Raw genomic sequence first — 25264 nt, forward strand, 5'->3', positions numbered from 1 at the left:
TAACATTTTAGTCACACACTTAACATAAAACATGGACCATCTGCAGCTTGAAGCCAAGTGTTTTTAGTTTCAGGGTAATGTAGTTTCTACCACTGTCCTAAAGAATGAAACTGCCACAAGTGCTTGTTTATTTCCAAAGCAGGCACTAGATTGAGCTCTTTGATCAGAGAATATCCAAAGCAGAAGAAATGTCACTTTTTTTCCTCTAGGCCTTTTGAGAAACTAGACCAAATAAATTATGCAAGGTTCTGACTAAGCAGGGGTGTTTTTCTGTGTGTTACTGTCTGGAGAACAAACCAAGTAAGAACTTCACTGCAAGAGCACTGACTTGGGGTATACTTACTAGGATCAGGAATCTTTAACAGCAGTTTACCCCCATTTAGCCTGCTTTTTGCCAACTATTATGGCAAATGTGTTTTGGGGGGCTATGCTTGAAAACTTATGCTTAAAGATCCTCTTAGAGATTTCTCTAGTTGGGTAGAAACCATTCATTAAAAAGTCAACAGGTTCTGTATATCTAGAGAAAAGAATTACTGTCTGAATGCTTAAAATACAAGTTCTTATTGAGGAAAAAGCATTAAAATAACTTGAAGATCTATTTTATTGGTAACTTAGAATGCAAAGTATTTTATTTTTTTAAACTAAATGTGAAAACAAGACAGCCTAGATTAAATAATATAGTTTCCAAAGCTGAATGTGCCCATTTGGAGCTCAGTTTTTCTGCTTGAAGTACAAAAACAATTTTCTAAAACTCCTAGGCAGGAACACTACTGGTTTGATGATCTGTGATTAGATGAACTGATCAATCTTAGTTGGTAACATCCCTTTTTTTCCTGTTGATAGGGTTTAAAAATTCTAGAACAGATGCATTTTTTAGTCTTACACCGACAATTTCATTCCAAATGTCTCCTGAGAGGCATATACCATATACAGGAATCCATCTTCATCCTTCTCACTTTCATATACTTCCGAAATTGGTGTGGACACGCTCACCATGCTGTGCCCATTCACTAACAGGAAGAAGGCTTGATTAGCGTTGAGCTGTAAGCGCCTTCTATTGAAAGAAAACGTGAAAAAATATTGATACTTCAATAAGTAGGGAGTATCTAAAAATATCACCCACCCTACTGATATGCTACTTCTGGCAAAATGAAGCATAAACCTTACTGAAGATGACTCTAATATTTCTTCTCCCAAAGCACAAGACATTTTCTTTTTTTTTTTTAAATGGAAGTCTAGGCTCCCCACTTGGGTCTCTGGTGACACTCTGGGGAGGGAGAGGAGGACCCCATTACTACCATTACTCCTAGAGTGGGAGTCTAGGTTCACATTCCCATCTCCACTAATTTGGGGTGGGGAGGGAAAGTGGGGTATGGCTTTCCCATGGTGTTTGTCTGGAATAGGGCAGACATTGTCAAAAAAGTTTTCCCAGCTAGGCTGCTCTTTGCCTGGTCCTTTGGCTACAGAGAGCAGGTTTTGACTGGGGCTTTTATTTTGTAGGATAGGGTCAGAGGTTTCCTCTGTGCTAGTCCAAGATATATAGAAAACAAAAGGAAAATCTAGGGATCTCACTGCTATGTCATTTCCTTGAGTCCCAAGGTCCCTAGATAGTCTCCCTACTCTACTTTTCATAGTCTTATATTTCTGTTGTATAATATTCTTCTCACAAAACACAGGACTTTTTCTATGATTATATTCATAATCAATATTGGTGATAATCCTTGATAGGTTATTCTCACTATCTTCTTAAGGCCAGTTTTAAATTAGTATGCTGTGATCTGAAGAGCTATTAATTTCTAAAATGTGAGAAAAATAGTTCAAAATATATTTACAAACTAAGACCTAAGGTGATATAATTTATTACCGTTGTTCTAGTCTACATTCTCTTTTACTAATTTTGCTATACAAAACTTATACTTTTCTGAATAAAGGACATCTACACTGTACATTATAAAAGGATCAGAAGGGACATGAGATTCAGCAGGTAGGAAATATAAAAAACTGAGAAATGAAACAGCCTACAGTTTTATTAAGCTTGCATAATTTAAATCAGAACTAAAGGTTTATCTGTGTGATCAAGAATGAGAAGTTACCCACAGAAATAAAAAACAAAAAAGGTGATTAAATACCTAATTATCTTGATGAGTTCACTCATGTTGACATGATCAGGTACAAGAAACTTGGTTTTATCCAGAACAGGAAGCTGCTTCTCACCCTTATATCGTTCTATTATCACCTAGAAATGAAGCCAGAATGGTGATTTTAAAATAATTGTTAACAGAAAAATAACATACTTCTCATATTGTAACTGGCACATGCCAAAATGGGGTTTCAAGCCGCACATTTGTTAGTTTCCTCACAGCTCTCCGTGAAGAGCTTATATGCTATCCCTTGTATTCCTTTGTTATTCAGAACCATAAAACAAAAAATCTAGTCAGAAAAAGACCCAAAGCTTTAGAAGAACAGAGACTGGGTAGCAGCTTACAGTGGAAATATCTGAATCTGTCTATATCAATTCTAATCCGACCACACTTCCTGTGACATGGCAGAAACCTTAATAAAAGTGTGAGATCTTAATTTTGGTAATAGACTCAATGGTTTTCTATATTGGAGACATGTTTCTCAATGTGACATGAAAATAACCCTAAGTAAATATCTGACAAGTGGGGCCTGACCAGTGGTGGCGCCTGAGGCAGATTACGGTCAGTTGAGACCCCAGCACAGAAGAAAATTGGGCCCCTTAAAGAAAAGAGGGAAAATAAAAATACATGTTAACCATATATTTAAATAAATAAAAAATATTATGTACTATTAATGTTAAAATTGCACATATAAAACCAAACTTGGTGTCATTAGAAAAAAGTGTAAAGTTGGAGGGTTTTGCAAGGCCTGTCAGAAGTCGGGGCTCTGGGCATGCACCCGCCATTAAATCTGCCTCTGGTTGGCGCGCTGGATAGAGCGTCGACCTGGGATGCTGAGGTCCCAGGTTTGAACCCTGAGGTGGCTGGCTTGAGCGTGAGATCACTGACATAACCCCAGGGTCGCTGGCTTGAGCCCAAAGGTCCCTGGCTTCAGCAAAGGATCACTGGCTCGGCTGGAGCCCCCTGGTCAAGGCACATATGAGAAGCAATCAATGAACAACTAAAGTGTTGTAACTATGAGTTGATGCTTTTCATCCCTCTTCCTCTCTCTCAAAAAAAATTTTTTTTTGACAAGTAGTGACCATGGTTAGCTGGTTCTAAAGACAAATTTGTTATGTGAAGATTTCTTTTGCCCTGGCTGGGTTGCTCAGTTGGTTGGAGCATCGTCCTGATACACAAAGTTTGAGTGTTCGATCCCCAGTCAGAGCACATATATGAGACAACCAGTGAATGCATACAAAAATGGAGTAACAAATCAATGTTTCTCTCTCTTCCTACCTCTTTCTCTAAAATCAATAAATAAAAATATTTTACAAAGATTTCTTTCATTTTGATAAAATATTCTTTTTTTTTTTTTTTAATATTCTTGCTATTTATTTGAGCTTTAAGGTCAAGAATCTTGAGAACTATGCAGGGAACAAAAATAGTTTCACATTATTCATGGAAATACATCCAATAGCTCCTTGCCTACTTCCTTTCTGTAGAGAAAAAAGGTGTTTTTTTTAACCTTTATTTATTCATTTGAAAAAAGAGAGAAACAAACATTGATTTGCTGCTCCACTCATTTATGCATTCATTGGTTGATTCCTGTATGTACCTTGACTGGGAATTGAACCCACAACCTTGGCATATTGGGACGATGCTCTAACCAAATGAGCTACCCAGCCAGGGAAAAAACTGGTTTTTTTTAGTTTTGTTTAAAAAAAAGTTTTTTAAAATTCTTTTATGGGAGACACACAGAGAAAAAGAGACAAAGAGAGAGGGACAGATAGGGACAAAGAGGAAGGGAGAGAGATGAGAAGCATCAATTCTTTGTTGTGGCATCTTAGTTGTTCATTGATTGCTTTCTCATGTGTGCCTTGACCAGGGGGCTCCAGCTGAGCCAGTGATCCCCTTGCTCAAGCCAGTGACCTTGGGTGTCAAGCCAGTGACTCCATGCTCAAGCTGGCAACCTTGGGGTTTTGAACCTGGGTCCTCTTCATCCCAGGCCAATGGTCTATCCACTGTGCCACCGCCTGGTCAGATTGAAAAAATTGTTTCTTAATCTAGTTCCAAGACACTATATATAAAAGTTCTGCCCACAGACTGGTGACTGCCTCTGAGTCTCATTATCAACTCTCTACTGAGAACTGTAGACATTATTCTCCATGTACAGCAACTCTCTGCCCATCATAACAATGAGAAGTTGAGAGAGATGAATGGAGAACCGTTACATGTTTCTTTAGAAGAAGAAAGAATAGGTATCTGTACTTTGTTCCACTCTATTAGACCTACATGAGGTTCTGTGCTAAGGACAAACCAAGCTGTCAACACCTTTCTTATTAAAATGAAGAACTTATCTATGGCTGTGTGTTCAAAACATGATATCCACAAGGAAGTACCAGTACCTGCGTGGGTTTAAGTGTAGTAGAAATTAGAAACAATAAAGATATCTTAGATTCTTGGCCTAGGAAAAAGCAGAAGTAGAGAATGAGAAAAAAAATTTGGCCGTTGGCTCAGCGGTAGAACTTTGGCCCAGCATGTGGATGACCTAGGTTCGATTCTTGGACAGGGCACACAGGAGAAGTGTCCATCTGCTTATCCACCCCTCCCCCTCTCACTTCTCCCTCTCTATCTCTCTCTTCCCCTCCTGCAGTCATGGCTAGATTGAAGTGACTTGGCTCCAGGCACTCAGGATGGTTACATGGCCTCTGCCCCAGGCACTAAGAAGAGCTTGGTTGCTAAGCAACAAAACAATGCCCCGATGGGCAGAGCATCGCCCCCTAGTGGGCTTGCCAGGTGGATCCTGGTCAGGGTGCATATGGGAGTCTTTTTGCTTCCCCTCCTTTCACTGAATACGAAAAAAAAAAAAAAAATTCAAGACCTTAGAATCCTTCCATTAAAGAAACACAGAGCAGCCTGGAAAATGGTAGATAAGATGACCTTGGGTATCTTTTGCTTTCAGGTGCTGAGTCTGGCCTGCCTGGAGAGAATCTGTTTTAGCTGCTCCTACTCACTAAGTAGTGGTGATCTCCATAAAAATATAACCACCTATAAATGATGAGTTTATTTTCAGTTATTTTATTTTTCCTATAACTCTTCTAATTTGGGAGAGCAGATGAATAAGGCATTTGATTATATCTGAAAAGTGCCTTTTCGAATTTTCACTTAGACAGTAGGGCTATGGACAGGAGCACAGAAGAAAAAGTCACCATTGGGGAATGGAGACTGGGGGGCCAGGGTGCTGCCTGCGCCTTGTCCATCCGCCTGTCCATTCACTCACCCTGTATTCTCAACATGTGAGTGACTGTGTTTCTTAAACTTGTTCAGCATGACACAAGCACGTACATGTAAGTACAAATATGTGAATTCTGCAAAAAGAACCTAAAACTTCTAGCAGAAAAGATGACTTTTAATGTTCACAGCTCTGGCTAGGTAGCTCTGTTGATTAAAGTGTCCCAATATGCCAAGGTTGTGGGTTAAATTCCCAGTCAGGGCATATACAGGAATCAACCAATGAATGCATAACTCTGTAGAACAACAAATCGGTTTCTCTCTCTCTACCCTTTTCTCACTCTAAAATCAATCAATAAATATTAAAAATAAATAATACACATATATTCACATTTCAAAAGTAGGCTGTGGAACAAATCCTGGCCAACTGTTGGGCTGGCTATTTTTTTCCAAGGAGTAATGCCTGTGAGCAAATAGACATAGCAGGTACTCAAAAGTAAAGATGGCCCTGGCCAGTTGGCTCAGGGGACAGTGTGTCAGCCAGCATGCAGATGTTCCAGGTTCGATTCCCAGTCAGGGCACACACAAGAAGCAACCATCTGCTTCGCTTCCCCTCCGACACCCCCCTTCCCTCTTCCCCTCTTGCGTCTAGCGGCTTGATTGATTCAAGCATCAGCCTCACCTTCGGGCACTGAGGTGAGCTCAGTTGGTCCGAGTGTCAGCTTCAGGCACTGAGGAGAGCCTGGTTGATTTGAGCATCAGCCCCAAGTGGGGGTGACCAGTTGGATCCCAGTGGGAGTCTGTCTCTCTATCTCCCCTCCTCTCATTAAATAAATAAAAAGTGAAGAAAAACCTTAAAATTAAGGAAACTTCCTAGAAGGTTCACCTCCAAGCCATACATTGACCCAGGTATGAGGACATACTGTGAAATTTCCAACCAGTCCAAGGAAAACAGAACATGTCCCAACCCCATCTTTTTTCCCCTTACTTCGGTATGAGATGACCACTCAGAAAGCCAAATGTAAAAGCTTCTATAGAATTTAGCAATGGAGTTTCCTTATAAGTGGTCTGTAGAACTTGTATGGGGTTGTTCCCAGCATTTTGCAAATCTTTCCAACAACTATGTGGGTTGGGATGTATTCCCCATTTTATAGATGAAAATATGGCAGCTTCTCTCAGAATTTTAGTAACTCAACCAAGATTACTTGGTAACCTTGAACATAGGGCCTGAACTCAGCCTCTGCCCAAAAGCAAAAGTTCCTTCTAACAGTTTCTCTCTAGACCTAGTTAGTGCCTCAGCAGAAATCCATTTAAGGTCAACTACCAAAGGCTTCAGGGCAGCGAACACTGTTGCCTGGGAACAGCAATAAGTGTTTGAGGCCCCTACACATGACAAGAAAGAGTGGTGTCATTCTTCCATCTCCTGCAAAGAAGCCAAATTTAAGAAGACACTTCTCTGGGGCATCAAAAGTCAGGCAGCCTAGAACGTGCAATCACGCTTAAAGACTGAGAACTACTCATTTTCTCACAGCAGTAGTTTTTGCTTTCTTTAGAAGAAGGTGGATATCTCCTTCCACTGATAAAACATTAACAGTCTTAACCTCTTCATTCTTGTCCCAAAAATCTGTGAAGTGTGCAATATTGAGACAGCAAACTCAGATTTAGGAGGAAATAGAATGTGATTAGATTCAAGATGAGATTAAGCTGTCTCAGATTTAGGATTCCTGTAGAAACCCCAGCAGGTAGTTGACACAGAGGCAGTGCACTAAAGTCATGCTCAGGTGGTGCTCTCTCCTTCATATGTTATTAATCACTGACACATATGTAGGAACCTGAAACCACCTACCGGGATCTTGGTTGGATGCTGCTCTCGGATAAGTCGGACATCTTCTACTCTTTGTTCTGCAACAAAAGGAGACACAGGCAATGTGAGACACTGGGCCTCAATGCAGCTTCCTTCCTGCATTTTTGTGACTTCCGTATCTGAACTCACCTCTCCCCAGCTGTGGCACAGCAAAGCAGTAGCCGCATCTTTCCTAGACCTGAGAGAAAACAAGCACTAACACTTCATACCTGGCAAGGTTGGTATGTAAGGCCAAGGGCAATTACATGAAAACCAGCATGCAATTACATGACTTTATCAGGTGAAAGACCTAAAGCCAGGGGAAAAAAAGAATGCCCTATTTGAGTTTTAAATAGTTTCACACAGTGCCCAAAGTAAAAGTTTAAAGCACAAAGTCTACTGTTAAATACTTTTCTGAGAATATGTCTCTATTCTCCCCCTTAATACAATCAATTATTTATAGATTCAGTAATTGTATTAGGCTCTCTGTGGAATATAGGAAAAAAGCAAGCCAAATCCAATTCTCAAAAAAGTGACAATATAATTGGAGGGGGATATTATATAAAAAAACAATACATGAACAGATGAGTAAGATGGCATTAATTAAAATCTTCTAACAAAAATTAACATAATCAGCCTGACTGGTAATGGTGCAGTGTATAGTTTCAACCTGGGACGCTGATGTCCCAGGTTCAAAACCCTGAGGTTGCTGGCTTGAGCATGGGGTCTCTGGCTTGAGCATGAGATCACTGACTTGATTACATGGTCACTGGTTTGAGCTCAAGGTCACTGGCTTGAGTTAGGGGTCACTGGCTAGGCTGCAGCCCCTCATGCCCATCCCATCAAGGCACATATAAGAAGCAATCAGTGGCCTGACCTGTGGTGGCGCAATGGGCTAAAGCGTTGACCTGGAACACTGAGGTTGCCAGTTCAAAATGCTGGGCTTGCCTGGTCAAGCCACATATGGGAGTTGATGCTTCCTGCTCCTCCCCCTACTCTCTCTCTCTCCTCTCTAAAAATTGAATAAAGTCTTAAAAAAATAAAAGAAGCAATCAGTGAACAACTAAAGTGCTGCAACTATGAGTTGATGCTTCTCGTCTCTCTGTCTTCCTGTCTCTCTATCTCCTCATGTTAAAAAAAATAAAAAACAAAAATAAACAAAAGCACCTTGGTTTACTATGGTAGGATTCATTCTCATGGTATTTGCAAGTAAATTATCAATGTCATGAACTTTCTGAGAACACGCTTATACTCATGTCTCCAGAAAAAAGATGCTATGACCTATATAAATATGAATCTATTCTAACATCATTGCCAGTTTGGTTTAAAACAAACTAACAAGTACATTTTAGTATTTTTTCATAGAAACTATTGAAATAATTTCCATATTCAAATATGGAGATGTAAGTTCTATTTCTACTTTCCCATCTAACATTTCTAAATTGGCCCCTAAGATAAAAACAAAAACAAAAACATATTTACTATAGACAAAGAAGACTGCAAATACATGGATTCCTATCAGTGTATATTCTTTTTCCATACATGAAGATAAACATAAATTTAGCTATTGTCAATAGTAAACTTATTCTAGTGGTTTTCATCTTTGATATTGTATTTATAACAAGAAATAAATATTTGGTCCTGACACAGAGATCCGAAAATGCTTGGAATTTCCTAAGCGATGAATGATTTTAAAGATGTTTCTCCTTATTCATAATAAACCCCTTTTAACCATAACTGAGCTCATGTTAATGAGGCGATTTTGGGAAAAGCCTTTAAGCATGGGGCTGGTTGCCAGGGGACCAACAGTAATTAGAGGGTTGAAACTTCCTGCTTCACTCTCTAATCACATGGGAGGTGAGGTGAGGGTGACTATAGTTTAAATCACACCAATGACCAGTGCTTTAATCAGTCATGCCTATGTAATGAAGCTTCCATAAACATCCAAAAAGAAGGATTTGGAAAGTTTTCAGGTGCCCTACACCAAACGTGGGGCCAGGGAGTCTTCTGGACCTTACTCTATATATTTCTTTACAAGCTTGTTCATTTGTATCCTTTAATATCCCTTGTAATAACCCAGCAACCTAATAAGTAAATGGTTTTCCTAAGTTCTGTGAGCCACTCTGAATTTTTTTTTTTTTTTCATTTTTCCGAAGCTGGAAACGGGGAGGCAGTCAGACAGACTCCAGCACGCGCCCAACCGGGATCCACCCGGCATGCCCACCAGGGGGCGATGTTCTGCCCATCTGGGGAGTCGCTCTGTTGCATCCAGAGCCATTCTAGCGCCTGAGGGAGAGGCCACAGAGCCATCTCCAGCGCCTGGGCCATCTTTGCTCCAATGGAGCCTTGGCTGCAGGAGGGGAAGAGAGAGACAGAGAGGAAGGAGAGGGGGAGGGGTGGAGAAGCAGATGGGCACTTCTCCTGTGTGTCCTGGCTGGGAATCAAACCCGGGACTCCTGCACGCCAGGCCGACGCTCTACCACTGAGCCAACCGGCCAGGGCCTGAAAATTTTTTTGTGTGTGACAGAGACAGAGAGAGGGGCAGATAGGGACAGACAGAAAGGGAGATGAGAAGCATCAATGCTTTGTTGCAGCTCCTTAGTTGTTCACTGATTGCTTTCTCATGTGCCTTGGTGGGGTGGGGGGTTTACAGCAGAGCAGTGATCCCTTTACAGTTTACAATGATCCCTTGCTCAAGCCAGAGACCTTGGGCTTCAAGCCAGCGACCCTGCACTCAAACTGGTAAGCCCATACTCAAGCCGGATGAGCCTGCCCTCAAGTCAGCAATCTCAGGGTTTTGAACCTGGGTCCTCTGCATCCCAGTCTGAAGCTCTATCCACTGTGCCAATGCCTGATCAGGTCAATTTTTTTTTTGAGTTAGTGGAGGGGAGATAGAAGGAGAGACTCCAACATGCACCCTAATGGGGATCCACCCAGCAACCCTCGTCTGGGGCCAATGCTTGAATCCAAGCTATTTTTTTTTTTTTTTTTTTTGTATTTTTCCGAGGCTGGAAACGGGGGAGGGGGGGGGGAGTCAGACAGACTCCCGCATGCGCCCGACGGGGATCCACCCGGCACGCCCACCAGGGGGCGACGCTCTGCCCCTCCAGGGCGTCGCTCTGTTGCTACCAGAGCCACTCCAGCGCCTGGGGCAGAGGCCAAGGAGCCATCCCCAGCACCCGGGCCATCTTTGCTCCAATGGAGCCTTGGCTGCAGGAGGGGAAGAGAGAGACAGAGAAGAAGGAGAGGGGGAGGGGTGGAGAAGCAGATGGACGCTTCTCCTGTGTGCCCTGGCCGGGAATCGAACCTGGGACCCCTTGCACACCAGGCCGACGCTCTACCACTGAGCCAACCGGCCAGGGTGAATCCAAAGTATTTTTAACGCCTGAGGCTACCACTCCATCTAACCAAGCTATCCTCAGCGCCTGGGGCCAACACTCATACCAATTGAGCCACTGGTTGCAGGAAGGAAAGAAGGAGAAAAGGGGGAGAGGAAGGAAGAGAGAAACAGATGGTTGCTTCTTTTGTGTGTCCTGGCTGGGAATCAAACCCAGGAGGTCCATATGCCACGCCAATGCTGTATCCACTGAGCCAACTATCCAGCGCCACACTCTGGCAATTTTAATCAACTTGAGGGGGTTATGGGAACCAGATTTATAACCAGTGAGTCAGAAGCACAAGTAACAACCTGTACTTTTAATTAGTGGTTGAAGTGTTAGCAGGAGAGAGGCAGTTCTGTTGGACTGAGTCCTTAACTTATTGGATCTGAGGCCATCACTGGGTAGATTGTGTTAAAATTGAGTTAAATTGTAAGATACCCAGATGAACTGCTTGATGTATGAAAAACACACATGTCATATGTCAGAAGTGAAGTAGAGTTTAGTAAGATACTGGGAGTAGAGGAGAGATAGAAGATGAAGTTTTTTTCCTTTACATCATCCGTAGAACCCTTCTCTATTTCTGAGGGTGTGATTCCTCTTCTTTGCTCTAAGACCTGTCCCTATGACTCTCCTACCCTAGCAAAGGTGCTCTATCACCTAGACTTGCCTATCAGCCCTCTTCACAACAAAAACCTGCATTCTGTCAGGGTAGGTTGTTCCAGAAGCTAGGGGAAATCAGAATTTAATTAATTCATTCTAGCAAATGGAAGATAATTTTTTAATAGACCCTGGAATATGTTTTCTATTTAAAAGCTTATCCTAATAAATCTAAAAGGTAAGTGGAAACATTTAGGCAAATGGGGGAGAGAGTTTTTTGGGTTTTTTTAACACAAGGAAACAGGTTTATTTTAGTAAATGAAGAAGGAAAAAACCAAATAGACTCTAAATGTGAGGCTTCAATGTCAGAAACTACTGCCAGAAGTTTTATCTTGATTTATCCTCAAAATAGGGCCCTAATACAGGGGAGGGGGGATGCATTCAGGGCAACACTAGAATCTATGTAAACACAATAAATTAAAATCAATAAAAAAAATAGGGCCCTAAAAGGAAGACAAAAATGATTATTCTTATTAAAGACAAGTGACTTCTTTAAATGAAAAGAGTAGCATAGGAATGTCCTTAGTGTCTTGGCCAGGTGAGCCTGATGCAGTTGAGTAAATGTGGTTTATGCTGATACCTCACCCTTTTAGATTAGCCATTTATCTTCACAGACCAGTAGTACATTTGACAGGAGCACACCAACAACACAGATCAAAGGTACATAAAAAAGCAAACCTTTTTAACTTTTTTAGCGAGAGGGACAGACAGGTTCAGGGACAGACAGGAAGGGAGAGAAGATGAGAAGGATCAACTCATAGATACAGCATCTGACCTGTGGTGGTGCAGTGGATCAAGCCTCAAGCTGGAATGCTGAGGTCACCGGTTCAAATCCCAGGGCTTGCCTGGTCAAGGCACTTATGAGAAGCAAGTACTGTGAGTTGATGCTTCCTGCTCCTCCACCCTCACCCCTAAAATCAATAAATAAAGTCTTAAAAAAAATTCATAGATGCAGCACTAAGGAATAATCATAGTTGTTCATTACTTCTCATACGTGCCTCGACTGGGGGGCTCCAGTTGAGCCAGTAACCCTCTGTTCAAGACAGTGACCTTAGGCTTCAAGCCAGCAACCTTTGGGCTCAAGCCAGCAACTAGGGATCATGTCTATGATCCCACTCTAAAGCCAGTGATACTGTGCTCAAGCTGGTGAGCCTGTGCTCAAGCCAGATGAGCCCACGCTCAAGCCGGTGACCTCGGGGTTTCAAACCTGGATCCGCAGCATCTCAGGCCAACGCTCTATTCACTGCTCCACCACCTGGTCAGGCAAAAGAGCAATTCTTTTACTCAATTATTTTCTCAGTGTTGTAATGATCTGTTTAGCATGTCTTTTTCATCAGACTGACCCTGGGTCAGAGACCCAACTTTAGTCATCTCTATGTACAGGTCTCAGGCCTGTACATAAAAGATGGTTAATAAACAAATGAAAGCTGTAAAATAGAAATACTGTACCAAATGCATATCAAGATATATACTGCTCACAAAATTTAGGCAATATTTCAAAATGAATATAAAGCGATAAAATACCCCCTAATTTTTGGGAGCAGAATTAAGGGATATTTTAAAATGAATATGAAGCAATAAAATATCCCTTAATTTTTGTGAGCAGTGTATTTCCCCAGATTCCTTTCCCTCCTGTCTCTAAGAATCCTTATAAGCCTTCCAAATAGATAAAAATAGAGAATAGGAGTCTAAGGTACCTTATTTTACCAATATATCATTTGCAAAGTTGCTTTGAGATTCCCCAGAGCATTTAAAGTAAAACTTCACTTACATACATTAATTTTTATTTCACTGAGTGATATGTAATACATTTTTTCTCAATCTATCTATAAATCATAAACATAATATGCAATCCACAATGAGTACCATGGCTTGCTAAGTTCATGGAATGCTATGTAGGTTTTGGCATAAATCTCACTCTCCAGTCTACCTATTAGAGTAGCTGAAGTTATTTATTCTAGACCAACACATAAACTTCCCCTGAGACAGGCAAACCCTTTCATTTTTAATGGAGAAGCTTAAGACTTAAGTTTACCATTGAATCTCAGCAGAACAGTGTCTGGGAAACAGTTCTGATACTAAATGAACTGGTCAAACCGAGAAGAAAATGGAGTGATATTATTATAACATTTGAGAAGACAGAATCCAGCCCTGGCTGAAAAGAGCAGTTGGTTAGGATATTGTCCTGATATGCCAAGGTTGCGGGTTTGATTCCTGGTCAGGGCACATACAAGAATCAACCAATGAATGCATAAATAAGTGGAATGATAAATCGATGTTTCTTTTTCTCTCTTTTCCTCTCCCTCTCTAAAATCAATAAATTAAAAAATAGAGAAGACCGAATTCAAATTTGTTTGCTCAAACACAACTTTTGAAGTTCATTATATTTTTCAAAATATTTGCAAGGATACACTATGCATCTTGACTCAGAGTGTTGATTCACTGCATGTATTGGAAATAATGGCTACCTACAGGAGGATGGAAGAATTCATCTCAGAAGGCTAAAAGTACAAGTCAAGACTCTGCCACAAGGCGGACCATGATCTTCACTACTTTGGGCCCCACCCGCTTTCTTTAGCTACAAAAAGAAGGGTTATTTGGAGTGGGCCCTAAGATCCATTTCTTTTTTTTTTTTTCATTTTTCTGAAGCTGGAAACAGGGAGAGACAGTCAAACAGACTCCCGCATGCGCCTGACCGGGATCCACCCGGCACGCCCACCAGGGGGCTACGCTCTGCCCACCAGGGGGCGACGCTCCGCCCATCCTGGGCCTCGCCATGTTGCAACCAGAGCCACTCCAGCGCCTGAGGCAGAGGCCACAGAGCCATCCCCAGCGCCCGGGCCATATTTGCTCCAATGGAGCCTTGGCTGAGGGAGGGGAAAAGAGAGACAGAGAGGAAAGCGCGGCAGAGGGGTGGAGAAGCAAATGGGCGCCTCTCCCGTGTGCCCTGGCCAGGAATCGAACCTGGGTCCTCTGCACGCTAGGCCGACGCTCTACCGCTGAGCCAACCGGCCAGGGCCAAGATCCATTTCAACCCTCTCAATTATTGTGTAAGATATCAACAGAACTACATTCAATTTTAAATTAACCTAAACTCACTCACTTGGAAAGAGAAAGAACTGTTCAAGCTAACTGGGGCTGGTCTTAAATTCCATAAAAAAGTTCTTGCCAAAAAATTGATTCTCCTCATTTACTGTGCTACAAATCTCTAAAAACTGTCAACTATCAATGCTATTACGATAATCAGGAGCAAAAAAAAAAAAAGGTAGTAGTCATTAAAGGATATTTGATGTGGGGAGGAAAGGTGAAATAAGGGAAAGCCCACAGGTACAATATATGGGATAGGCAAAAGAAGGTTTAGAGTTGTTCGTATGAAAACAATAGCTTTAGTAACTCAAAAGAAGGTTACAACGGCACAGTAAACCTACTTTTGCCCACCCCATACATAAGATAAACTAATGAAAAAAAAAAGAAAATAGAGTATTCCTGCTTGTTTACTCCCAGGGCCACAGGTACAAAGTGAAACCCTTCTAATTCATTAGAACATGTTTCTCCAGAATAATCTAAAAATACTTTAAGCAAAGGAAAGTATAGTTTCAGTTATGGAAAATGGGCATCTTTCCCACACAAATGTCCCCAGTTAATTTTGAAATGCCAGAGTCAGGAGGATGGAAGCCAGATACAGCAAATGTTTGAAATGTTGCTTTCATAAATGTTAAATAATATTAAGAGTTCACTAAGGTCACTGAAGAGAAAATTTCTAATAAAAAAAGCATGTCAAAGTCTTGTTAACCAACAAACTGCCTCAAAATGAATTTCATTTCCTGAAACTTCCAGGCACAAGAAATCAAATACTTATCAATAATGCTACCTAGAAAGCCATATTCAACCTCAAATGAACACTCACCTCTTTTTGGACTTTAAGAAGCTAGACAAGCCTGACCAGGTGGTGGCGCAGTGGATAGAGCGTTGGACTGGGATGCGGAAGGACCCAGGTTCGAGACCCCGAGGTCGCCAGCTTGAGCGCGGGCTCATCTGGTTTGAGCAAAGAGCTCACCAGCTTAGACCCAAGGTCCCTGGCTCCAGCAGGGGGTTACTCGGTCTGCTGAAGGCCCGCGGTCAAGGCACATGTGAGAAAGCAATCAATGAACAACTAAGAAGTCGCAACGTAACGAGAAACTGATGATTGATGCTTCTCGTCTGTCTGTCCCTGTCTATCTCTGCCTCTGTAAAAAAAAAAAAAAAAAAAAGAAGCTAGACAAAAGTATCACTCCTTAAAGAACATTCCTACAGGAAATTCTCCGCGCACTGGAAGAACCTCCTACTTCCCTTTCCACCTGACTGCTATAAAAACAAGTCCTACAGACACCCAAGGAGGCCACCTTGTTATTGCAGAATTTTCTTGCTTAAGAGGAGCACTAATCACTTCTCATCATTTTTGTGACAGAGTAAATATTGTGATGTTATTTTCAATTTCAACCAAATGCCAGTATACCTAACTTGGGTTTCTAGTCTGAAATGTGAGAGAACTAACTTGATTTATTACTGGTGTATAAGTAAAAATGTCCTCGCAAGCCGAGAGGATAAGCCACCCACCCTAGGTCTCCTACCACAAACGGGATCAAGATGTCCCAGCATGTTTGGTCTACATCAGCTGGTGCAGGGACGCATAAACGGAGCAGATTCAGGGGTTCACTAGTGTCCACTCATTCTCTCAATTAAGGCACTGCGGTTTTAAGTGCTCACATGCAATCTGAACAACTTCACTGGAGATGATTCACTTGCATCCCAGAGCCACCACTTCAAAGGACCTGTCAGAGCGCAGGACAGCCTCCCCACGTGTCCCATACTTCTTACAGGGATTTGTGCTTTTTGGAGGGACAGTCACCCCTCCCCCCAACCCCAGACTGGAGGGCTGACAAGGGGCCAAAGGTGATTCAGCACCTCGCGCAAGCGCGCCCTCGCGGGCCCAGGTGGGGACGCCCCAGGCCTGGCTCTCGCCTCCCCTCCCACCCTCCCCGGACTCCCCTCCCACCCCCTCAGCCCTCCTCGCGGGCCCTCCCCGGAAACCCTCGGCCGTCAGTCGCCCGACTCGGTCCTCAGTTCCGCAGCCCCTCAAGGCCGGAGCCCTCGGCCCTCAGGCTCGGCCCCTCAGTTTCTCAGCCCTCGGCCACCCAGACCTCAGCCTCGCGGCCCCTGCGGCTTCAACCGGCCCTGTGCCTGGTCCCCGCCGTCTCGGCCCCTCAGACCCGGGTCCCCAGCCCGGCCCGCCAGCTCAGCCCCTCAACCCCTCGGCCCTTCCGGGCCTGGCCCTCCGTCAGTGCCCGGGTCCCCAGCCCGGCCCGCCGCCTCGGCCCCTCGGTCAGTGCGCGGGTCCCCAGCCCGGCCCACCGCCTCGGCCCCTCGGTCAGTGCCCGGGTCCCCAGCCCGGCCCGCCGCCTCGGCCCCTCAGCCCCTCAACCCCTCGGCCCTTCCAGGCCTGGCCCTCCGTCAGTGCCCGGGTCCCCAGCCCGGCCCGCCGCCTCGGCCCCTCGGTCAGTGCGCGGGTCCCCAGCCCGGCCCGCCGCCTCGGCCCCTCGGTCAGTGCGCGGGTCCCCAGCCCGGCCCGCCGCCTCGGCCCCTCGGCCCTCCCCCGGCCCGGCCCCTCAGCTCTCCCCGACCCTCGTCAACCGCGGCCCGCCCGGGCCTAGCCCGCCGCCTGGGCCCCTCAGCCCTCCCCGCCCGTCCGTCAGCCCCTGCCCCCCTCCCTCGCCCCAGCCCGGCCCGCCGGCTCGGCCCTAGTCCTCTAGGGCCCAGTCGCCCTCGGGAGCCCCGGCCCCGCCCGCGGCACCCACCGAAGGTGCGGCGCTGCTTGAAGGTCTTCTCCGACGGCATGGCGTGGGAGGCTGGTCGGGGACGGCGAGGCAGAGGGTCTCGGCAGCTTTAGGTGGCAGCGGACACGACAGTGGCGACAGCGACTTCCCCAGTGTCTCCTCAGCCCGCAGCCGCGTCAAGTGACCAGAGCACCGCCTCAGGAGGCGGGGCCAAGGGCGGACTCAGCCGCCGCCATGCCGGGCGTGGCGGAAGCGGGGCAGCGCGGAGTGCACAGGCGCGTGGGCGCGGCGAGTCCCAGAGGTGACAGCATGGAGGGAGGATGCTTCCTCGGGACACGTGGGAGGAAGCACGAACCTGGGAACCGGGACGCCGGCCTTGCCTCTCACTCCACGGAGACGCGTGGGTGCGACCCCCGGTATCTCCAACATGTCGTGCTGTCCTGCGTGGCTAGCTGGTCTAAGTCAGCACTAGTGTTCTCAGCGCTCCATGTTGGTGGCTCTTTAATGATTCTACTTGAAAAGAGTACTTTTGTGCTCCTGTCTTACGAGTATCTTCTATCTAGGAGCTGCTGGTTATTCCTCAGGTGTAAGATTTTGTTTTGTTGGCTTTCAGACCAAGTACATTCAGGTGTGTGTGTGCGCGTGCGTGCGTGCGAATTCTAAGAATTTCCATTGGGCAAAAAAAAAGAATCTGCACTGGGGAAAAAGAGAAAAAGAATCACATGTTGTCCAAACTAGGAGAACTGCAACTGAGTTATTTCAGGTCTTGTTTCCTAGAATTTAACTTTGGAGAAAGTCTAAGGATAACTGTTTTGTCTTAAGATCTTTATATTGGGTTAATTCCTCTTGACACAATGCTACGGCCATTAGGTCACTTCTGGATGGCCTCTTGAGCGTTTATGATTTACAGGTACCTGCAGGAGACTGTAGTGGGCTTGCCCAACATCACCAGTGTGCTGGTTTCATTTAAGTAGGATTTTCCAGTCTCTCAAACACTGAATCTTACTCATATTCATATTCCTCAGTCTTTCAACCAGTAACTAGCTAAGCAACCTTGACAAAGTCATTTTCCTGAGTCTCACATTCTTTTGCAAAGGGCAATAATATTTAAGAACTCCCAAGTGTTTTCTGAAGAGTAAATGAAACTGGCTTGTAGAATCTAGATCGCTGTATGACGTTCAGTTATCAGTTCAGTTATTGCCCATCTCAGTGTCTGATCAACATACACCTATACGAACGTCACTTGAATCTTCGGCTGTTTTTGCTTTTGAATATCTAATACTTTGGCTGACCTGTGATGGTGCAGTGGATAGAACATCCACCTGTAATGCCGTGCTGGGGTCACTGGGTCCAAGCCCTGGGTTATCCTGGTCAAGACAGATGTGAGAAGCTGATACTTCCTGTCCCCCTCCCATCCCCTCACCCTCCTTTCTCTCTCACTTCCCTCTCAAATCAATAAATAAACTCTTTAAAAGATATATCTAATACTTTGAAAGATACCATTATTTCCAGGCTTTTCCCCCTTCTGAGTTTGTAAAAGCCTTTCTTATAGGCCTGTTTGATAAAGTAATTGGATTGTGCTAACATACATTATTAAACATACAAAAGATTCTAAGATACATTTCTCAAAGTGTTTTTTTTTTTCTTCACAGGGACAGAGAGAGAGTCAGAGGGACAGACAGGGACAGACAGACAGGAACGGAGAGAGATGAGAAGCATCAATTATCAGATTTTCATTGTGAACCTTAGTTGTTCATTGATTGCTTTCTCATATGTGCCTTGACCGTGGGCCTTCAGAAGATCGAGTATCCCCTTGCTCGAGCCAGCAACCTTGGGTCCAAGCTGATGAACTTTTTGCTCAAACCAGATGAGCCCGTGCTCAAGCTGACGACCTTGGCTCGAACCTCGGTCCTTCCGCATCCCAGTCCGAGGCTCTATCCACTGCGCCAACCGCCTGGTCAGGCTCAAAGTGGTTTTAATACGGCTGGAATTTCTTTATTTATAGAGAAGCCAGTATGTTGGAGATCCTTATGCAATTATTCCCATCACCAGAACAATGACATTAGTTGGTAGCTCTTTATTCTACCACTCTCTACAAAAGAACAGTGCGTTTATGTGCATGTGTCACTTTGTGTTTAGGCTTTTCCTCCTCTCTTTCTGTCACAGTTCTTTACCTTGAAAATCTGATAGTACTGTACACATTAATAAAGAAGAACATTTAAGACATTTTATCTGGTTTCCAAAGTTCCAAAGGAAGGTTTTAAGCTCCGAGTGTACTATCTTGGTTGTCTTGTATATATTCTGTGAAGACTGAAAAAAAATTTAGTAAGTGCTTATTATGTATCCACCTTCTGTGAAACACAAAATGATCAGTTTTTAAATCAAAAAGGATTTTTTAGATAAGTATTGGCTGGTGAGTGCTTTCTTGGCTTAGTGTTACTTTGGACGTCTGGACAACTGTTCCAAATGCAAGAAGGGGAAAATCGATTATCTGGCATATTGGAGTGTGTGGGGGGGAGAGTTTCATATTTTCCTAGCCCCTTAGGCATCCATAAAGCTTTACCAAATTACTGTCATAGCCTCAAGGACTGTGCTACTGATAGAACAGTATTGCTCTGTGATTTTCCAATACTAAAATCCACATTTACGGTGGCTGCTATAGTCCTACCCCTAATCTTGAATTCCTACTTGAATCTAAAACTCTATATCCCTTTTTGGAAAATAAAATAAAACCACATATCCCTGTATAGTTCTCAAAAAATCATCTAGTACAGTGGGCGTGTAAAGGTGTCTCATAAGCATAATCCCCGTTTTAGACTAGCATAGTTGAAAAATAATTAAATTCCATGTGCCCCAAATTGTGGTTTGATAGAAATTTGATGTAGTGAAAATATTTAGTGGTAAAGTAATATTGTTCATGAATTATTTTAAGCTAGCTAGTATAAGTATACAACGATTTATTTTTAGATGAATAACATAAATATTACTGTCACTTGAAACAGTCCATATAAAGGGAAAACGCAAAAGCACATCCTTCATTTAAATTTATTTAGTGTTGCCCCAGCATCCTCCCAATATGCCAAGGTTGTGGGTTAGGGGGAAAAAAAGAATCAATGCATAAATAAGTGGAACAACAAATTGATGTGTATCTCCCTACCTCTCTTTCTAAATTCAATAAATTAAAAAAATAATAATAAATTTAGTGTTTTCTCCAACAATCTCATGGTGCTTTTAAACTATCAAATAATCATTGTGGAAAGCCAAGCAGTGTCAGTTTTAAATAACTCTCATCCTATTCCTTTTTTCATAACATTAAATGATCATAATCATGGGGGAAATAATTTAACCGATAAAAATTGAATAGGCTATCCCAGCACTAGTGATGTAACACAGCTATAAATCATGCTGTCTGGCTATTTGTAACAATCTGTTAAATGGGGCATGAAACAATAACTGCTGTCTAGAACACTTAGGGTTATTTTGCCACACTCAATATGGAGGGCAAGTCACACTGAGAAGTAGTTCACCTCTTCAGGGCTGCTTGGCCTGTCCCACCACTCCTCTTTCTGATTGGAAGACATATTCCACCCTGGAAGTTGTCTGGGCCACTATTGGCCAGTTGTCCAATCAGTCCTGTGTCATCTTTTTGCTCTTTAGAACAAGTAAACAAACAAGTATTGCTCAAGAGGAGTCCGGGAGCTATTCTCAGAAAGGATTCAGTCAGGAGGATTTTGAAGTTGACACACAATAGATGCGTGTGGGAGTGTCTTCACTGGTTCCAGGGAGGTTTTTAGACAGAGGCACAGTATTGGAGTGCTTCCTCTACCCGTGAAGCTTTGCCTCTGGGGTACAACTTAAGAAATCAGCAAAAAGAGAAGAGGAAGAAGAGGAAGAGAGAATCAGCAAACTCAAGATTTATAGGAATGATCATTTAGTAAATTATGTAATATCTAATCACTGGGGTATAAACCTGAAACTAATATAATGTATGTCAACTGTAACTGAAAGTAAAAAATCATTTAAAAATCAGCAAACTAGTGTATGCAGAAAAGCCATCATAAATCATGCAGATAACCTAACATTATTTCTTAAATGAGTGAATAACAACTGAAAGAACTGGGTGACATTCACAGGTTTTGTTTGTTGTTGTTGTTTGCTTGTTTAATTCTAAACAAATTTCAAAGGATTGCTGTTTTTTCAGGAACAGTCCCTATATGGGACTGTTAAGGGATGCAACTATTCAGAATTATTTTTTTAATTTTCAATTTTCATTTAGAAAATTAACATGGTGACATTGAGCAATAAGAGTACACAGGTTTCAGGTAAACATTTCTATAGCATTTGAACTGTTGATTATATTGTATATCCATCACCCAGGGTCAAATAATTTCTGTCACTTTATATTTATTTATCCCTCAGACTCTTATTTTAAACTGTGAACTTCTTGTTTAGCCCTTGAATGTTTTTCCTTATTTCTGTTCACCTTGACTGTTTCTGCTGAGCAATGGGTAAGAAAGCATTTTTCACATCTGGATTCTGAGAAACAACATGCGTTTAAGTTAAAGGTTTACTAGTTTCACTGACTTTCCAGGCAACCGATTGGAAAATGCCATGCCTTGTGTTCTACTTATTTCCTTAGATGTTATCAGTTCTAACAAAGAGTTCATTATTGTAGTCTCATAGTGTTAAAACAAATGATCGCTTCTATCTAGCTTTTACTAATTTTACTGTGAATGCATCCCTTTTCTTTTTTTCCTTTCTTTCATTTACTACACCCTCTTTAGCGTCCTTTGTAAAGGATACAGTTCTATATAAGGGTTTATAAAATTGTTCAAGGACACATAAAGTTTTCAGGTTTCAACATTTTGTTTTATATGCAAAGTCTTTCCCCTCTAGTTCCTTTACACCACCATGGATTACCCATGCTCTCAGCTGTCTTTTTCTTTCTGTTCTGATGGTCTACACCAGTTCAATCCTTCAACATCTTTGAGTTACTGTACACAGCCTTCCCATTATAAGAATATATAGGTATATTTTTTAACTGTATAGTTGTATAACTCAAATTGTTAACATAGAATAGTTTAATTATTCTAATAAAGACAAAAATTTGATTAAATTATTTTGTCATTTTAGTATATGCTAAGCTTCTCTAGAAGAAAATTATATTTTATTGATAGGTACTAGTAGGAAATATATATATATTTTAAACATTTTTTTTATTTATTGATTTTTAGAGAGAGAGAGAGGAAGGGAGAGAGAGAGAGACAGAGGGACAGACAGAAACATTGATATGTTGCTGTATGTGCCCTGACCCGGGATCGAACCCATAATCTTCCCATTTTGGGATGATGTTCTAACCAACAGAGCTATCCAGCCAGGGCCTTTTCCTCTTATTAATGCATTCATTGGTTGATTCTTGTATGTGTCCTAACTGGGGATACACCCACAAACTTGGGACAGTGTTCTAACCAACTTAGCTACCCAGCTAGATTGTGAATAGATATATTTTAAAAAAACTGACTGAAATGTTACAATGGTAAGGATCATGCTTTAGAATCTAGGGATCTACACAGAACATAGCACATAGGCTAGTCAGGCATTCTGTAAAAATTTATTGTATTAGTTGATTACATTGTTGAGATACTTTCTAGCTTGTATGGTAATGGTTATAACCTACCAGTCTTCTCTACATATGTTTGGTTCATGTTCCTCCCTGTTTAATCTTCGTCAGTTTATTCCTTTTTTTTGTATTCTTTTTCATCCAACATTTAGTCAGTAAACATTTATTGATTATATGAAGTGTTAGTATATCTATCATGTTACAAGGGATATATCTAATAAAGCTGGTGCTGTAAAACAATATAATGGTGTTGTAATAAAGGGACTATCCTTACTAACAGGGGGTGCCATTTGAGGACAAGAAGGAAGAGGGCTGTTTTAATGGCACAGACTGGGGAGTTGGAACTTCCTGACAGAGGAGACAGCTTGAGCAAAGTGACAGAGCTGTGACAAGGCATGGTGAATTTTGGCTAAGGAATCTGGTGACTCCCATTGAAAGATGTGTGTGGGGAAGGAGAGAAGGCCAGGCTGGCAGATTAGGACCAGAGAGTAAACTACTTTGTAATGTGATAAGGTGTCAATAAACCCTCTACTTTTAAATAGGTGAGTGATGGGATGAGTCTTCTTCTGTTTGTTATTATTTGAAGGAATTGAGGTGTTTTTTTTGTTTTGTTTTTTTTGACAGAGACAGAGAGAGAGAGAGAGGGACAGACAGACAGGAACAGAGAGAGATGAGAAGCATCAATTTTTTGTTGTGGCACTTTAGTTGTTCATTGATTGCTTTCTCATATGTGCCTTGACCGTGGGGCTACAGCAGACTGAGTAACCCTTTGCTCAAGCCAGCCACCTTGGGTCCAAGCTGGTGAGCTTTGCTCAAACCAGATGAGTCCGCGCTCAAGCTGGAGACCTCGAGGTCTAGAACCTGGGTCCTCCAAATCTGAGTCCGACGCTCTATCTATTGCGCCACCGCCTGGTCAGGCGAAGGAATTGAGTTCTGATAACTGCACAAGATGAACTGAAAATCTTTCTAGATACCGGGAGGTCAGTTTAGTGTTGTTTTTTAATTGTGTGGACCTGAGATGATCAAAATTTGAACTAAGGCACTGTTATTTTTGTTAGGAGATGGACTTTCCCATTTATGGGATTCTGTGGACTAGGGTAGGCTGCCTTCTTTTCTGATTAGAGTTTTCCTTGTGGAGGTAGTAGTGGATAGCCAGAAATTTGTGAAGGCTAGGCCTGGGGAACTGTCAGGGTTACTATTTTCTATTAGATTAGCAAGACCTCACACTCAACTAAGAAATACTGGGGTGGACAGTAGATTCTTAGCTTCCGTTTAGATTCTAGGCAACTCCTCCAGCACTTCAGGGCATTGAAGTAAGTCTTGATCAGAAAGGAGTTGGGACCAACCAGTTGTAGATCTGTTTCTATAGTATCCACATAACTGGCTCTCTCTGGAAACAACCAATAACAACAGTTTCTTGTTATGAGCTATTTATTTAAGGTGAAGTCACTCTCAGTAGGTGGTCTTACAGATTCTCTAGAACACACGTGCCCCGGAGCATAGTGAACAAGGTAACTAGGGCATAACAACAAGATCACTGACAGATGACACAGGATTTATCAGCTAGCATAATTAATTCTTTTCACTGTAATGAGGGCAGAAATGAATGAATGAGTTTTCAGATAGAAGAAAGAGCTGCCTGACCTGTGGTGACGCAGTGGATGGAGCATGGACCTGGAAGGCTGAGGTTGCTGGTTCAAGACCCTGGGCTTGCCTGGTCAAGGCACATACAATAAGCAGTTAATGAGCAACTAAAGTGAAGCAACTATGAGTTGATACCTCTCGTACCCCAACCTGTCTCTCTCCCCACCCCTCTCTGTAAAATCAATAAATAAAATCTTAACAAAAAAGGTAAAGAAAGAGTTGACAGACACAATTCAGGGTTCTATTTGGCTTACCTAGTTTGTAGGGCTTAACAGTAGGCATTGGTTCCACTTGTCACTTAACACACTTTCTCTGTGCAGTCGTCTGGAGCTTTCCCTGGGGTCGTCTGGAGCTTCCTCCAGGAGGATGGTGTCCTTGGGTCTGTCCTCAGGAGGGTGTCCGGATGGTCCTGGTGGGCGATCCTCAGAGAGGGTTCTGGAGGGATTCATGGAGAGGGATCCTCTGGAACGTGCTGGGGAGAGTTTCCGGAGGGGTCCTCGGGACTGTCGGGGGTTCTCTGGGAAGGGTTGTTGGGGCCATCCTTGGGGCCGCAGACACACCCGAAGTTGTTCCAGGGCTGAGGGTCGGCCTCCACGAGCCTCATCAGCGCAGTGGGGAGCGCGTCAGCCCCATACTTTGGAAGTGGTGAGTTTGGTTCACACACGCGGCAGCGCGCCGTTTTGCTGCCCATACGCACGTCTCCGGTTGGGAAGGAGCGGCAGTGGCGCGTTTGTGCGTGACACTTTTTTCCTCGTGTGCGGTCCAGGAGCGGGACAGGAGACCCTCAGACCTCAAGTTAGCGGAGGCCAGGGCCGCCCCGGGACCAATTGACAACTAGGAGAGGGACCCGCCGATCAACCCCCTCCGGAAGGCGGGGCTTCCCGGGGCGGGACCTCTGAGAGCGCCCCCTGTGGGGCGGGGCCGAGGTGAGATGGCGGTGTTGGGGCGTGGCT

At 43.3% G+C, this 25264-nt stretch overlaps 1 protein-coding gene across 2 annotated transcripts; it reads right to left on the minus strand.

Annotated features, from left to right (window-relative positions):
- Nucleotides 1–583: 583 nt before the first annotated feature.
- On the minus strand, nucleotides 584–25149 carry MAP1LC3B (microtubule associated protein 1 light chain 3 beta). Of its 2 annotated transcripts, none has more exons than XM_066243059.1 (4): nucleotides 24566–25149; nucleotides 7201–7256; nucleotides 2130–2236; nucleotides 584–1054 (listed from the first exon to the last, which is right to left on the minus strand). In XM_066243059.1, the coding sequence occupies exons 1-4, from the start codon at nucleotides 24591–24593 to the stop codon at nucleotides 880–882; spliced, it is 366 nt and encodes a 121-aa protein (XP_066099156.1). In that variant the 5' UTR covers nucleotides 24594–25149; the 3' UTR covers nucleotides 584–879. The 2 variants fall into 2 exon arrangements, with proteins under 2 accessions (XP_066099156.1, XP_066099155.1); XM_066243058.1 differs by lacking the exon at nucleotides 24566–25149 and adding an exon at nucleotides 17069–17238.
- Nucleotides 25150–25264: the final 115 nt, after the last annotated feature.

Source organism: Saccopteryx bilineata, chromosome 9 (genome assembly GCF_036850765.1).
Source record: "Saccopteryx bilineata isolate mSacBil1 chromosome 9, mSacBil1_pri_phased_curated, whole genome shotgun sequence".
NCBI lineage: Eukaryota > Metazoa > Chordata > Mammalia > Chiroptera > Emballonuridae > Saccopteryx > Saccopteryx bilineata.

Bases quoted from the DNA above. Each gene is read 5' to 3' on its own strand.
- MAP1LC3B (XM_066243058.1), bottom strand. From the start codon at position 17,108: ATGCCGTCGGAGAAGACCTTCAAGCAGCGCCGCACCTTCG. The intron at 7,257-17,068 runs GTGGGTGCCGCG...CTTTTGTTGCAG, and splicing joins CAAGCAGCGCCGCACCTTCG to AACAAAGAGTAGAAGATGTC. The intron at 2,237-7,200 runs GTAGGTGGTTTC...CTTCATTTCTAG, and splicing joins AGCATCCAACCAAGATCCCG to GTGATAATAGAACGATATAA.